The sequence below is a fragment of the Nannospalax galili genome, unplaced genomic scaffold (genome assembly GCF_000622305.1).
Source record: "Nannospalax galili isolate Female #2095 unplaced genomic scaffold, S.galili_v1.0 scaffold944, whole genome shotgun sequence".
NCBI lineage: Eukaryota > Metazoa > Chordata > Mammalia > Rodentia > Spalacidae > Nannospalax > Nannospalax galili.
Genome location: NW_008352899.1, coordinates 1,273,988 through 1,290,722, shown reverse-complemented (window position 1 = coordinate 1,290,722; position 16,735 = coordinate 1,273,988). Strand labels below are relative to the sequence as shown.

The 16,735-nt window shown below is 42.9% G+C and overlaps 1 protein-coding gene across 1 annotated transcript in view; it reads left to right on the top strand.

Moving 5' to 3' along the window:
• The window catches only part of Mtf1 (metal regulatory transcription factor 1), a 58,001-nt gene that overhangs the window by 21,325 nt on the left and 19,941 nt on the right, over positions 1-16,735 (top strand). Inside the window, exons 3-7 of the mRNA XM_008850218.3 lie at positions 885-1,123; positions 2,003-2,134; positions 5,100-5,173; positions 5,570-5,706; positions 10,294-10,371. Coding sequence (XP_008848440.2) covers positions 885-1,123; positions 2,003-2,134; positions 5,100-5,173; positions 5,570-5,706; positions 10,294-10,371 — 660 coding nt within the window. The remainder of the gene's footprint in view (positions 1-884; positions 1,124-2,002; positions 2,135-5,099; positions 5,174-5,569; positions 5,707-10,293; positions 10,372-16,735) is intronic.

Below are 16,735 nucleotides of genomic sequence, written 5' to 3'. Positions count from 1 at the left end.
TCAGAAAGCCCTACCTTTCCTTCTAGGTGTCACTAATTTCCAGCCTTCCTAAGAAGGGTTAGAAGTTTCTTTTTCTGTTCTCATGGCACCTTCTATATGCACCTGTTTGAGGCCTCAGTACAGTGTATAAATCTGTACATTTGCCTGCCTATTTTTAGCTTATACTCCTTAAAGGCAGAGGTTTTCATCTTACTTTTAAAAAACATTTTTTTTATTACATGTGTTTGTGGGAGGGGGCAGGGGGGCATGAGTGCCACAGTGCATTGTGTGGTCAGCCTGGGAGTTGGTTCTCCTTCCATCATGTATGTCCCAGGGATTGAACTCAGGTCATCAGGCTTGGCAACAGGTGCCTTTACACCCCTGAACCATGTCTTTTTTTTTTTTTTTTTTTTTTTTTTTTTTTTGGTGTTTTTGAGACAGGGTCTTCTTGTAACCTAGCTGGCCTGGAACTCACAGAGATCTGTCTGCCTCTGCCCCCAAGTGCTGGGATTAAAGGTGTGTGCCACCATGCCTGGCATGACTTTGGTTAGTTCTAATCCAGTTAGAATGCCAGAAGGGAAAGCATCTCAGCCTTAAGCAAAGTTAAGATTTATTTGAATGCAGGTAATTGTATATGTTTAGTATGTAGACAGTATTACATTTTCACCTTTAAAAGATAGATACATGCCATAATCTAAAAACACCCTGTGTTCATTTAAAACGTTCCTTATGCAATGTCCATGTGTGCTTTGGTCAACTAAGTTTCCCCACTTTGCTATTAGAGTTTGTTTCTGTGTTTATGATGAAAACACATTTGTATTGGCTACATCCCTGGGAGCTGATTTCTGGGAGAGGTAGGCTCTGGGCAGCTCTTTTATACTGATGAGCTGTCCTCTGTTTGCCAGGTAAAGCGGTACCAGTGCACCTTTGAGGGCTGCCCCCGCACATACAGCACAGCTGGCAACCTACGCACGCACCAGAAGACTCACCGAGGAGAGTACACCTTCGTCTGTAATCAGGAGGGCTGTGGCAAGGCCTTCCTTACCTCCTACAGCCTCAGGATCCATGTGCGAGTGCACACGAAGGAGAAGCCATTTGAGTGTGATGTGCAGGGCTGTGAGAAGGCGTTCAACACACTGTACAGGTCAGCCTCTATCTACACTCCACCAGCCTCTTGACCTGAGCTTGTGATTGCAGAGCTCTTTCACCTTGCATAGGAGATGTGTTTGCTTTGGGGACTTTGGAGAGTATAGCTGTGCTCACCTGATTAAAATTCCTCAGCAGGAACTTATTTAAAAATGAATGTATGATGGATTGGGTGGAAATTATGGCACATCTATACTTAGATTTTACCTCATGGAGTGACATTCTGTTCTTGGGGTTTTGGTTGTTGGCATAGAGTGGTCCGTCCCCTTCGCATAAGAGCTTCATCCAGCAGTTTCTGTATTATTCTTTTCTACTGCACCTTCATGGTGTAACACACTCCTAAGAAGTAAGGCATTGTCCTCCTGATGGCTTTTTCTTTTTTCCATGTTTATATCAGGAGATGTACACAAGCCTTCAATATTAGGCATCAAAAAACAGAAATAGTAATAACTATTTGAGGCTATACCATCCTGAATGTGCCTGATCTTGTCTGATCTTAAAAGCTAAGCAGGGTTGGGTCTGGTTAGGACTTTGATGGGAGAGGTAACAGTAGCTAACACCTAAGAACACACCATGCAAAGCACAATTCTAAGTGCTCGTCCTCAGAACAGCTGTTAAGTAAGTGGAAACATAGAGAACATAGGCTTAGGTTTCCTGTCTAAGGGGCCAGGGCCAGGACTTTAACCCCAGGGAGTCTGGATAGTGCTCATAGCACTAAGCTTTTTTTCCTCTCTTAATTCTTCTTTGGGTGAGTTTTGAATGCTAGTGTACTCCAGGTTATAGCATTCTTTTGCACTTGATCCTGTAGCAGTTAGGCTGGCACAGGAGGCTCTGTGGTACATCCTGCCATGGGGCTTTTCTCTGGGACATGTTGCAGGTTGAAAGCACATCAAAGGCTTCACACAGGGAAAACGTTTAACTGTGAATCTCAAGGCTGCAGCAAATACTTCACCACACTCAGTGATCTACGGAAGCACATTAGAACCCATACAGGAGAAAAGCCATTTCGGTAAGTCTTACTGTTTTCTGTTTGTCACTGACAAGATTTCAGCTGGGTGTCTTGATTAATATGCTGTAGGAAATAATATCCTATTAATACACTGTAGGAAATAATATCCTTCTCTAGTGGTGTTAGCAGGATAGCTGCAGTCAGCTGCTGCAGAGTGGAGGAGTGCAGATGGATTCAAGAGCATCATACTCTGTGGATGATGGCCTTTCTACCACATTTTTTCCCTGTACTTTAAGAAATTATTTGTTGAAACTGACTCATGTAGTAGTTACTTTTATTAGTGAGAGGAAATGCTAAGAACTTAGTCAAGGGCTTGGGATGTAGTTGCTAAGTAGATAAAGTATTTGCTTAGCATGCATGAAGCCCTGGATTTGATCGTCACCCTGGCCTGGTGGTGCACACTTGTAATACCAACAACCAGGAGGCTGAGGCAGGAGGACTACCATGCGTTTTAAGACAGCCTGGGCTACAGAGTAAGACCCCGTCTCAAAATCCCCTCTCCCTAAAAACTGCAGCAATGGGGTAAAAGCACCCTTAGGTCAATGGAAAAGAACCACAAACTTGTAGAAGACAGTGTCTGAGGTGTATAGGTAGATAGAGTGCCTTGAGTATGGAGAAGCGAAGCTCCAGAAGAACTGGGAATGACTTCTAAGTTGCTTTGAAGCATGCTCATGAGGGAAAGTGAGCAGTGGGGACACTTAGGTTAGTGCTCCACATGCTGTATTTTGTTACTTATTTGGCTGTTGCTTTCTAAATCTCACATGTATGTACCCAGATCTATAGGAACACATGCTTTTCATGTATGTGTGTCAACATGCATTTTAAATAGATTAATTAGTGTGAGGGGGGGACTTGTATTGGCTACTTTTTTCTCTGCTTATAGCATGTGGCATGGTTCCAGGCATTCGGTAAGTATTCAGAAACAGCCTTGGGATGATTATATGACATTTATAAGGATTCCAGTAAATGTATTATAAATGTATTGCTGAAGCTTACCCATAAACAATATCTTTGAATTCTGGCAAGAGGTATTATAGTTAGAGCATTAACTATGCAACCATCCATTCTCAATCACTTACCTCCTCATTAGTACACTTAGAAGCACTTTAAAAGTCCTCAGGGGCAGTTAGCTCTTAGACACCAATTAAATGGAATTGAGTTTTTAAATTACAGATCAGATGTGTTCCTTAGTCTTGGCCCCTGTAAGGACAGGAGTGGTTAGGTTCTAGTTGGTATTCTGTAGGTGTTTAACACCCATCTCCCCATAGGCTGCTAAGGGGACACTGATTTCTATCTAGATACCTGCATTTATTGTTGTAATGATTAAAATGATTTTGTCTTGCTAATTAGATGGGACTTTAGATATGTTGGTGATTTTGTATATATGTAAAAAAGAAGCTTTCACCAGGCATGGTGGCGTTCGCCTTTAATCCCAGCTCTTGGGAGGCAGAGACAGGTGGATCTCTGTGAGTTCAAGGCCAGCCTGGTTTACATAGCTAGTTCCAGGTCAACTCAGGCTACACGGAGACCCTGTCTCAAAAAGACTAAAAAATAAAATAAAAAAAGCTTTCTATTTAAAGAAATCAGATATTTTGATTTATAAGAAAACCTATTTGGTCATATATGTCAGTATCAAATGTACAAGAACTAAAGCATGTATGAGGGACTACATGGACTCTACCGCTGAGCAGGTAGATAAAAAATATGCACACAGAGATGAAGCAAAATTGGAAATGAGAGATGTCCTAAAAGAAACATGTGTTAAATGCCTAAGTATTTCTGGGGAAGCAAAGATTACTAATTAACTTTTGGTTATCAAGAAAGTATGGGGGTGCTTGGAGAGGTGGTTCAGTAGTTAAGAGCACTGGCTGCCCTTGATGAGGACTTGGTCTCAGTTTCCAGCACCCGTCCACATGGCAGCTAACAACCATCTGTAACTCTAGTTCCAGGGAATCCAACACTCTTCTCTGGTCCTTGTGGACATTGCATGCACATGGTGTACATATGTACATGCAGGCAAACACTTATACACATAAAATAAAAATAAATGAATCTTTAAAAAAAAAACCAGATTATAAAAAGAAAAGTATTGGGGGGGTGCTGAGTTTGAGCCTTAGCGCTACAAAAGTCAGACGTAGCGGTACACACCTGTAATCTCAGCACTTCAGAGGTGGAGGCAGGAGGACATTCCTCTACTACATAGTGATTTGAAGCTTGCAGAGGGGGTTTAAGCACTGAGGGTTACAGCTGCTACTTCACTGTTGTAGCTGCTCCAGTGGTTTGTGTTTGGTTTGTGTTTTCATGTCACATTTTGAGCTCCACGCATATCACTTTTTTTGAGAGAATGTTACCTTTGTAGCCAGGCCAGCCATGAACATGTGATCCTCCTACCTCAGCCTCCTGAGTGCTGGGATTATAGGTGTTGTGTCCAGAAGCCCAGCTCTCTTTACCCATTCTTTATGCGTTACTAGTTCACTGCTGTAGGTTTTCTACACGGACTCCCACTGTCAGAGTTCTGTGCTGTAATTAGGAAGTTTTTATTGTCAGTTTTTATTGTTGGGAGCTCTCAACACTTGCCTTACCTACAGGACAAGAAGTATGTATCTTGAAGTCTCAGTTCCTGCTGATCCCAGATATGCCACCTTTCTTTTTTTTTCCTTTGTTACATTTATTTACTACTGTGTGGAGGTCAGAGGACAACTTGCAGGAGTCAGTTCTCTTCATTATGTGGCTTCCAAGGATAGAAACCAGGACATCAAGCTTAGTGGCAGGTGCCTTTACCCACTTAACCATTTTGCTGCTTTTTTTTCAAGGTCTTCTCATTCCCATCTCAAATCTGGAACCAGTATTGCTGGTTTGATTTTAGTGTTCTGAACGTTTGTTGTGGTTTGTGTATATGAGATGTTGAGGATAAGGTCTCTTAGCTAATGACGCCTGTTTGTCTTTGCTTAAACAACATGTTTAGATGTGATCATGATGGCTGTGGGAAAGCATTTGCAGCAAGCCACCACCTTAAAACTCACGTCCGTACACATACTGGTAAGTTTAGGCTAATTTCTGTTTTTCATTTTGCATTCGACCAGGCCTACTGTATGGGTTCCCCTGATACCTGTAGAACAAGTGAGGGGAGCTTTGCCCAGTTGGCTCAGCCTTCACCTGTCAGGTGTGCATTTCTTTCAGAGGTGAAGGTTCTAAGGATTGAGTTAAGAATTCAAACTTAGGACATGAAACCAGTATAGAGACACTCTAAAGAGCCGTGAGAATTTCCAGGAGTGGTCTTCCAGTACTTTGCTCTGCTTTAGGTTTTAAGACTGAGAAAATCAATGCATAGCTGTTACTCAAGTCTTCCTAAGAACATCCACTTCCTGTGCTAGAGAAAGGAGGATTTCTTAGTGCAGTCAAGTGAGATTTAATGCTGCTTTGTCATTCTTGCAGGTGAGAGACCCTTCTTCTGTCCCAGTAATGGCTGTGAGAAAACTTTCAGCACTCAGTACAGTCTTAAAAGTCACATGAAAGGCCACGATAACAAAGGAAACGCACTCAGTGCACTTCCACAACACAACGGATCAGAGGTACGCAGTGTTCTCATTTCTTGTTTTGATCTGGGCACCACAGGATGGCAGTTGTTTTGTGTCTCACTGAAAGGTTAAAACGTCTTCTCTGTATATCTGTTAACTAGAGGGAAGAAATCAGGGTTCAGATCCATGTCTTTGCTATGGGATGATGGAAGCCAAAAATTTCACTAGCCTCTCTGTGTGTTAGCTTCTGCTCACCCCTGCTGTGTGCTGGCAGGTATGGGGGAAGAAGGTACTCTAGACCTACTTTCCAAGGGTCAGCCAGATTTTTCTTTTTTTCTTGTGTGTGTGTGTGTGTGTGTGTGTGTGTGTGTGTGTGTAAATGCTTGAGATCAGACGACAGCCTTGAGTGTTGTTCCTCATGTGCTTTTCTTGTTATTGTTGCAACAGGATCTCATATTGGCCTGGAACATGCCAAGTAGGCTAGGTTGGCTGGCCAGGGAGCCTTACCTATCCACTGTCTGCCTTTTCAGTGCATGGATTACAATTGTGTACCACAGCTACCCCCTCATTTTTTTTTTCCGTTTTAATTTTGAAACATAGTCTCACTATGTAGCCCTGCCTGACCTACAACACACTCTATAGACCTTGAACTATGACCTTCACCTATCCATTAACATCAGAGAGCCAAGCATAGTCTGGAGGGGTCCCTTGCTCCTTTAATTTGTCTGTAAAGCAAAAGTGTTGAGGGCCCCTGGCTTAAGACACTGAGCCATGGAATAGACCTGTGGGTTTTTTTGTTTGTTTGTTTTAAATATTTTATTTATTATTTTTACTTTATGTGTATGAGTGTATTGCCTGCATGTATGTGAGTGCACCCATGTCGTGCAGTGCCGCAGAGGTCAGAAGAGAGCTTCAGATTCCCTTGGAACTGGAGTTAAGGACGGTTCGTAGCCACCATGTGGGTGCTGGGAATCGAACCCAGGTCCTCTGCAAGAGCAGTCAGTGCTCTTAACCGCTGAGTCATCTCTCCAGCCCCCAGACCTGTGTTTTTAAAGTCTTTTTTTAAAAATATTTTATTTATTTTTATTGTATGTGTATTGCCTGCATGTATGTGAGTGCACCCATGTCGTGCAGTGCCGCAGAGGTCAGAAGAGAGCTTCAGATTCCCTTGGAACTGGAGTTAAGGACAGTTCGTAGCCACCATGTCAGTGCTGGGAATTGAACCTGGGTCCTCTGCAAGAGCAGTCAGTGCTCTTAACCACTTAGCCATCTCTCCAGCCCTCAGACCTGTGTTTTTAGACTGACTGACTTTCACTCCTTTTTTTCTCTCTCTCCTTTCTCTCTCTCTTTTTTGGTCTTTCTGAGACAGGGTCTCCCTGTAGCCCCACCCGGCCTGATTTCACTACGGAGACCAGGCTGGCCTTGAACTCAGAGATATGCCTGCCTCTGCCTCCCAAGTGCTTCCTTTCTTCCTTCCTTCTTTTCTTATTTCTTTCTTTGTTCTTTTAAATATTTATTTTTATGTGTATAAGTGTTTTGCCTATATACAGATATGTACACCACATGCATGTTTGATGCCCTCAGAGGCCAGAAGAGGACAGGGGATCCTCTGTAGCTGGAGCTATAGCCGGTTATGAATGGCCATGTGGTGCTGGGAACCAAATGCAGGTCCCCTGCAAGAGCAAAAGAGCAGCCAGTGTCTTCAACTGCTGAGCCATCATCTCTATAGCCCCTTGTTTGCTGTTTTTTTGTTTTGTTTTGTTTTGTTTTTTGTCTTTTTGAGACAGGGTCTCCCTGTAGCCCCAGCTGTCCTGGAATTCACTATGTAGACCAGGCTGGCCTTGAACTCACAGAGATCCGCCTGCCTCTGCCTCCCAAGTGCTGGGACTACCATGCCCAGCTTGTTAGCTGTTTTTACAGTGACTTTAGGCAAATGACTTCTAGGCACCTCCATTTCTTCATCTGATGAAACCACGTAAAAACTTTAAACTTAAGAGGCTCTCTCCACTCATTAGGTCAAATTAGTTTTTATTTTTGTAGCAGTACATGGAAAATTGAACTGTGAACAGCTGCTCAGCCCTGGCGTGCACCAGTGCTGTCTTCAGAGCTCTTCTCTGCATCCCTCGTTGTCCAGCAGAGGGATGACTTCTGGTCTCAGGCTTCACAGGCCATCTGTAGTACATTGAGTCCTACACTGGTAGTCCAGCCTAGATCTCTCCCTGAACTCTAGACTTGGATGTCCACTGATATCCTCCCCCAGATAATCGCTTTTCTAAAACTTAGCATGTCTAAACCTGTTCTTCCTGCAGCCTTCCCATCTTAGCAAGTGGCAGCTAGGTTTTTCTAGTCAAGGAGATCAAAGTCTTACAATTAGTGACTCTTTGCTTTTTCCCTCATACTTCATAGCCACCAGCAAAGTCTGTCAGCTCTACCTGGAGAATATATCTAGGATCTAGCCAGGTGTGATGACTTTGCCTTTAATCCCAGCACTTGGAACTGGAAACAGAAGGATTATGACTCCAAAGCCAGCCTGGTCTACATGAGACCCTATTTTAAAAAATCAAAAACAAACAAAAACTTAAACTGACTAGAATCTGATCATTTTTCTATTCACTTTGTTGTGTACTTATAGTGTGTACTTGAATTATTGATATTACCTGCTTAGTACCTTCTCCTCTATGCAGACATCTACAGACTGTTCTATGTATATCAGCCAGAGACACCTTTCTCTCTAAACCATAATGCAGATAAAATTTGCATTATGATCTGCTCATAACCATTCAGGAGCTCCTTATATTATTTAGATTAAAGGTCACAATCCTGTCAGTAATCAATAAGGCCCTGTACTCTCTGGTCAGTTATCGATACCACTTCTTGTCCTCTTTTGCTATGCTGTCATCTCTGTGGTGAACTGAGAGAAGCCCACTCCTACCTCCAGGTGTTTGTACTTGCTGTGTGCTCTGCTGGGACATGCATGACCTGTGTGTACTTTGTTTCTGCTCAAACACCTTTTATCTGAAAGGCTAAACCATCTAATAGAAGCATAACTCCTGGGCTGGTGAGATGGGTCAGTGGGTAAAGGAGGTACCCAGAACCCACATGGTGGAAGGATTCCTGCAAGTTGTCCTCTGACCTCTACATGTGCACTGAGGTATACTTATATACAAGTGTGCTCAAATAAATAAGATAATTAATAAATAAAATAGTAACTCCTACTGTAGCACTATTCATTCCTTTTACCCTGCATAGCACTTATCATCATCTTGCATACTGTATGCATTTTTTTTTTTTAGTCTTCATTAGAATATAAGCCCAATAAGTACAGAGACTGTTTGCTTATTACTATATCCCTAGGCCTGGAACAGTAACAGACATAGTAGATGTCAGTCACTATAATACACTTCTATCCTTGGCATATGTTCAGGCTCTTCTGTGGATGCTAAAACCTGGATAGTACCTAATCTTATATGTACTCACCTATGATAACACCTACTTAATAAATTAGGCACAGAAAGAGATTGGTAAGAATAAAAAATAAGGAAGTAGAGCACTTATAACAACATACTTGAATAAAACCGGGAACATCGTTGCTCTTGTGCTTTGGGGCCATTAAGAAAACTAAGGGTTGGGACTGGAGAGATGTCTCAGCGGTTAAGAGCACTGACTGCTCTTGCAGAGGACCTGGGTTCCATTCCCAGCACCCACATGGCGGCTACAAACCATCCTTAACTCCATCCTTAAATCCGAAGCCCTCTTCTGACTTCTGCAGCATTGCACAACATGGGTGCACTCACATACATGCAGGCAGTACACTCGTACACATAAAATAAAAATAAATAAAATATATAAAAAAAAAATAAGGGTTACTTGAACCAAGCTCAGGAACACCATGACAGGCGATCCAGTTACCTAGACATCTACAAACTAAGTGACTGGTATGTGGGTAGGGTCTATATTGCCTCCAGAAAGGGAGATGGAATGGGATGGTCCAAGATTTCATCCCACTCCTCAATGATACACAATTTAAAGCTTAAGAATTGCTTATTTCTGGGTTGTATATGACCTGGGTTTGATTCCCAGCACCCACAATGACTAACATGGTAACTCCGGTTCCAGGGGATCCAGTGCCCTCTTCTGGCCTCCTTGAGCACTGCAGGCTTGGGGGCACTTACATGCAGGCAAAATGTTCATACACATAAAATAAAAATAAATAAATAAAAATTTTTAAATGACGTGGTTGGGCTGGGGAAATGGCTCAGCAGTTAAGAACAATGACTGCTCTTGCAGAGGAAGGTTTTGTTCCCAGTACCCACACAGTGGCTAACAACCGTCTTTAACTCTAGTTCTGGGGGAATTGATGCCCTCTTCTGGCTTCTTTGAGCATTGCCTGACATGGGGGCACTTTGTTGTGCATGCAGGCACAACATTCATATACATAAAATAGAAACAAATACAAATTTCAAAATGAAATGATCTACTTTGCCCCTGCTTTGGATGTTTTATGCCTCTGTAAGTCACATTTGCAGACATTTGGAGGCTTAAGGACTTGGTAATAAAATGTTTTATTATGTAATGTGCTACTATAAATCTTGATTTTGTTCCTGTTGTGGTTGCTCAATTAGAATTGTTTCTCTCTTACAGGATACAAATCACTCACTTTATCTGAGTGAGCTTGGCCTTCTGTCCACGGACTCTGAATTGCAAGAAAATTCCAATACAGTAAGTGTACCTGAGATGTGGGTGCTAGAAAAATAGATTCAGGATAGAGCTTTCCTTTCTTGGGAAAATGAAGGCAGGTCAGTCTGAAGTTTTCTAGATTCAACTGTGTTCTGTAACTGATCCTTAGGATTCTATTTTTCTTCTGCTGGCAAGATTTCCTTTAAGAGAGGTCCTTCTCTTTGTTGTCCAGTCTTTTGGCCTGGATCATTCAGTTGGTAGACTTTTGGCTCCAGAATGTTTCTTTCATCCTTTAAAAAAAAAAAAAAAAAAAAAATTAGGCAAATATTCATTGAATACTCCTTCAGCAGGCACTGTGGCAGTGCCAGGCTTACCATGGCAACCAAGAAGGCATGATGTGGCCTCAAGGAACTTCAAGTCTGGTAAGATGGGCCAGAATTCCAGTCCTCAGCCCTGCCCGTCTCACCTGATTTAGGCTGTTTCCTTCTTCAAGCTTACCTTACTGGGTTTTTGAAGGGAGCATCCTGTGCAGACCTCCACTAAAAGACAAGCCTACTCCACATTGATTATAATGATAGGGAGTTCTCTTGTTCCTGTGACTCCATGACATGCTTAGAGACCCTGCAGAGTCTTAGCCTATGCAAACTTCATGAAGTCCAAATGTTTTTCTGTGTTGCGACCATTAATTTCAAAGTTAGCTCAGGCTAGATTTTCTGTCACTATTCATAATAAATAAATGTGATTGAAAGTGTTGAATGTGGGGCTAGAGAGATGGCTCAGAGGTTAAGAACACTGACTGCTCTTGCAGAGGACCCGGGTTCAATTCCCAGCACCCACATGATGGCTATGAACTGTCCTTAACTCCAGTTCCAGGGGAATTGAAGCCCTCTTCTGACCTCTGTGGCATTGCACAACACAGGTGCACTCACATACATGCAGGCAGTACGCTCATACACATAAAATAAATAAAATTTTTTTTTAAAAGAATGTGTTGAATATGCTGAGTGTGGTAGTTCATGTCTTTAAAAGTTCAAGTTCAGCCAGGTCTACATAGTGAGTTCCAGGACAGCTGGGCCTACAGGGAGACCCTGTCTCAAAAAGACCAAAAAAAGAAAAAAAAAAAAAAGTGTTGTATACAAGGCTGGAGAGATGGCTCAGCAGTTAAGAGAACAATTCCCAGCACCTACATGGGGGCTAACAACCATCTGTAACTCCAGTTCCAGGAGAATCCAATGCTGTCTTCTGACCTCTAGGGCCATTGCATGACAGAGGTGCACTTATATACATGAAGGCGATACAGTCATATGCATAAAATGAATTTTTTCTTTAAATTTAAAAAGTTAAAAAAAAGTGTTGAATGGGCTGGGTGTGGTGGTACACGCCTGTAGTCCCAGCACTTGGGAGACAGAGGCAAGCAGATCTCTGTGAGTTTAAGGCCTGCCTGGTCTACGTAGTGAGTTCCAGGCCAGCAGGGGCTGCAGGGAGACCCGTCTCAAAAAAAGACACCACCCCCCCCCCCAAAAAAAAGTATTGAATGATTTAGGAATGTTGTGGTAAAATGTTTCCTTTTTTTTTGTTTGTTTGTTTGTTTGTGTTTTTGAGATAGAGTCTCACTCTGTGGTGGGTTTACAAGGGTGAGCTGCCATACGCAACTAAAAATGTGGTTTCTAGAGTCAGCTTAGCTGTTATGAAAATATGAGTTTCTTATCTGGGTACAGTGATGCATACCTATAATTCCAGCTGATTGGTAAGCTAAGGCAGAAGGATCACTGGAGCCTACAAGTTTGAGACCATTCTGAGTAACATAGTAAAACTGTTTTCAAAACCAGAAGAAAATAAGTAAAAGCGTAGGCTCCTGGGCCTTGCCCTAAGACCACTGAGTCAGCATATCTGAGAGTGCTGTCACAAGGTGTATTTTAATGTTGGCACCCCACTGCCTTGTTTGTCCTGGTAATGGCAGGGTTGCTCTTATTAGACCAACCCTTGCACAGAAAGTAACTGTAAATATTGAACAAAATATTAAAAAAAAAAAATGCATATGAAGGCATTGATCAACCAACAGCAGGGTTGGCAAGGTGGCTCAGTTGGTAAAGGCACTTGTTTCTGAGTCTGGCAACCCAAATTCAACCCTTAGGACCCAGATGGTGGAAGAACTGACTGCCATAAAGTATCATCTGACCTCCACATGTGTGCTGTGGCACTGGCAGGGACACACACACACTAGCCAAAAGCAAGCAGCAAGCAAACGTAACCTTGGAAGAAGCCGTGCTTAGAAGATGCTGAAGGCTCTTGGTAGACTTGCAGGCTTTGTGGCTTACCTCAGGCAAACCCTAGTTGTCACTAGACAAGATGCCCACCAGAGGGTAGAGTTCAGGGTGATTATGGTACCTGGAAAATGAGTGGGGGTGGCCCAGCAAGGAAATACCAAAGAAGATTTCAGCTGCCATCCATCCACAACAAGGGGAATACAGATTTATTAATAATACTCTTCCAAGAAGTGTAACAGAGAGAGACTCTACAAGACATTACCACAGCCATCCTAAATTAGTGAACATGTAGGAATTGGTGTTGCATGACTGTCACTCCAGTACTTGGGAGGCAGAGGCAGGAGGTTAAGGTCATCCTCTTCTACATAGTGGATTTGAGGCGAGCCTGGGCTATATGAGACTGTAAAGAGAGAAGTGGGGAAGGAAGGAAATAGCAAAACATGAGCTCCTTCAAGAGAAAAAATGACCTATAGAGATTGACACTAAAATGGTCCAGTAAGATGTTAAAATTAACAAATTTCTTTGTCATCTTCCCCTCCTGTTTTTTGTTTTGTTTTGTTTTTAATTTTATGTGTATGAGTATACTGATGGCATGTGTATAAGTGCACCTATGTTGTGCAGTGCCCACAGAGGTCAGAAGAGGGCGTCAAAATCCCCTGGAACTGGAGTTATGGACAGTTGTTAGACAGTGTGGGTGCTGGGAATTGAACCCGGGTCCTCTGCAAGAGCAGTCAGTGCTCTTAACCACTGAGCCATTTCTCTAAGTGGCCCGAATTCTCTCTGGGTCTCCTGTGCGATCAGACAAACCATATAATATATTTTATGTGAGTTTATTAACTTACAAAGAAATGAGGACCCAGTGCCTAGCCCCGAGCCTGCCTTATCAGACCGTGTCACACCCATAGCCCTCCCCCATGCCTCCTAGCTCACACCTCCTTGCCTCCGGGACCAGTGATCTCACCCCAGGTCCACAGGGAGTCAGTCCATTCTGTCTTTGAGTTGCTGTGCTGGCTGTGTTTCCTACACCATCACACTCTACCAGCACTCCTGGCTTCCATCCCAAGATGGCTCTTGGCTTCCCTTCCTAGTTCCCACTCCATGTCAGGCCCCGCGCATTGGAGGAACCAGCCAATCGGGAGACACTCTAGCCCCATTCCTCCTGTTTTTTTGTGTTTTGAAGTCATGGAGATTTTAACCTAGGACCAGTCATGCTAGGCAACTGCACTACTACTGAGCTACATCCCCAGCCAAGATAGAAAAGTTTAATATATCACATTTATTCAAGGATGTAAATGAATATGTCTGTGCAAATAGGAACTCTCATCAGAGAAATTGAAACCATAGAAAAAATGAAACCAGGCATGGTGGTGCATGCCTATAATTCCAGTACTTTGGAGGATGGGTCAGGAGGACTACCAGTAGTTTGAGGAATAGTACCAAGCCAGGCTTTGATACACATGATACACTTGGTACACATGGCCACTAACAACTGTCAGTAACTCCAGTTCCAGGGGAATCCGAAGCCCTCTTCTGACCTCCGAGGCATTGTACAATACGGGTGCACTCACATACATGCAGGCAATACACTCATACACATAAAATAATTTAGAAAAAAAAAATAACCCAAAACCGAAAACAGTAAAGGAAAAAAAAGCCTGCAAAAATGTCGAAAGTATTTAGGGAGTATGTATCTAATCCTTAAAAGATTTTAGGAATACTTCTTCAGAGGGGGGAATGTTGGAGTAGCCAAAAGTCCCATAAAAATAAATAATAAATCAAGAAGAAGAAAGAGTACATGAAGTTGTCAGAAAAAAAGCGATAGGGAGATATGGGAGGAGTTGGAGGGGAGGGAGTGGGCATGGATTTGATCTAAACACCTTATATACATGTATGAAATTCTCAATAAATTACTTATGTAAATTTAAAAAAGGCTTGTATATATTAATTATATGGAATAGTGAAAAAAGGGCACAAAACAATCATAAAATATTCCATTCATATAAATGTACGTGTATACATACATAGAAAAGACTGAAAGAACATACAAAGGAAAGAAAGGAGGGAGGAAAGAAGGGAAGAAAGGAGGGAGGGAGGAAGGGAGGGAGGGAGGGAGCTGAAGCCACTGCTAGGTTTCAGCACAAACCCCTGGCTGCAGAGTGGGAATGGCTTTCCACAGTAGAGGTGACAGGACAGCCTCTGGGTCCTGGAGCAAAGAGTAAAGAGCAGGAAGAGGAGTGGGAGCTGCCCAGGTCCAGGAAGATCTTGGGGCTCAGCAACCAAAGGACCCAGCAACCATTGCCTAGCAGATTCAGCCCTCCTTTCTGAAAAGATCAGAGCAAGCGAAAGGTCCTGTCTAGGACACACATACACATGTGGTAATTCAGACATCTGTAAAAGTCTTATACAAATTTGCCATTTGATTTTATCAAGTCCCAATATTTTAGAAAATGGCAAATTAATCCTTTTGCTTTAAGGAACCATGGTTTTAGTTTGAAAGACTGAAACTAAACGCTTTCCAAATCTGTGCTAAACACTGGGTCCCTGGGGCATAACATACAGTTACTCACTTGACAATGAGAACTGTGGTAGAAATGACTTCACTTTTCACAAGCTCTTAAGGTTCCCATTTTCTAGTGACCTCAGGGCTCCAGAAAGCTCCCAAGTTACATATTGTAGTCCTAGCCAGCATGGACTCTTAAAGCTCTGCAGTACAGTTAAATGTTGGACCTCAAGGTGGCTCTGTGGATAAAGGCACTTGCTTTTACAAGCCTGATGACCTGAGTTCAATCCCTAGAGCTCACAATGGAAGGAGACAATCAAAGCTGTCCTCTGATCTCCACGTGTCCTTGGCATACAAGCACACACATACACGTGCATTTACAGACACAAAATAGTTAAATGTTAAAAAAATTTTACACATAGGAATTTTAGGTTAAGTAATGCAGGGGCATCTTAGGTCACTTTGAGTATATTTCTTTTTCTTTCCTTTTTTTTTTGGGTCTCCCTGTAGCCCCAGCTGGCCTGGAACTCACTATATAGACCAGGCTGGCCCTGAACTCACAGAGATCCACCTGCGTCTGCCTCCCGAGTGCTGGGGTTAAAGGCCTGCGCCACCATGCCCAGCTGAGTATATTTCTTTAGAATATTCATTCTGAAATATGAATAACAATCACATGGACTATTCTTTAATTTGTCTGTTTGGAGTATTTTTTTTTTTGTCTTTACAATTTTTTCTTTGGGGGGGTTTCTTTTTAAGACAGGGTCTCCTTATAGCCCCAGCTGGCCTGGAACTCACCATGCAGACCAGGTTGGTCTCCATCTCACAGAGATCCACCTGCCTCTGCCTCTTGAGTCTGGGATTAAAGACATGCGCCACCACACCTGGCTGTATTTTTATTTTTATGTGTATGAGTGTATTGCCTGCATGTATGTGTAGTGCAGTGTCTCGGAGGTCAGAAGAGGGTTTCAGATTCCCCTGGAACTGGAGTTAAGGATGGTTTGTAGCTGCCATGTTGGTGCTGGGAATCGAACCCAGGTCTTCTGCAAGAGCAGTCAGAGCTCTTCACTGCTGAGCCATCTCTCCAGCCTCTCATTTATATGTTTTTATGGGGCTTTTGGGTGCTCTGACGTTCCCTCCCCCTCTGAAGAGGTAACCCTAAAATCTTTTAAGGATTAGATACAAGCTCCCAAATACTTTTGACATTTTTGGCCTTTGGACAAATAGTCCCAAGGACATTTTGACTTTTAGCCAAGAAACTGGCCACATTTCTTTGTTTTTTTTTTGTCTTTTTTGAGGCAGGGTCTGCTTGTAGTACCAGTTGTCCTGGAACTCAATATATAGACCAGGCTGGCCTCAAACTCACAAAGATCCACTTGCCTCTGCCTCCCAAGTGCTGGGATTAAAGGTGTGCGCTACCATGCCTGGCACTTTGGGGTCTTTTTAACCCTAACTACCTCGCCAGTTCCTACCTCCTATTCTTATCATGCCATCCTCTGAAGGGGCTGCCCAAATTGCCAATAGGGAATAGGGACGCAGACCACGTTGGCTTCTTCCATACTGAACAGGGATGCAGGGTGAGGCAATTGGAGTACCCCTTCAGTGGGTCTATCTAAAAGACTCCCAAATTGCATAACTCTTA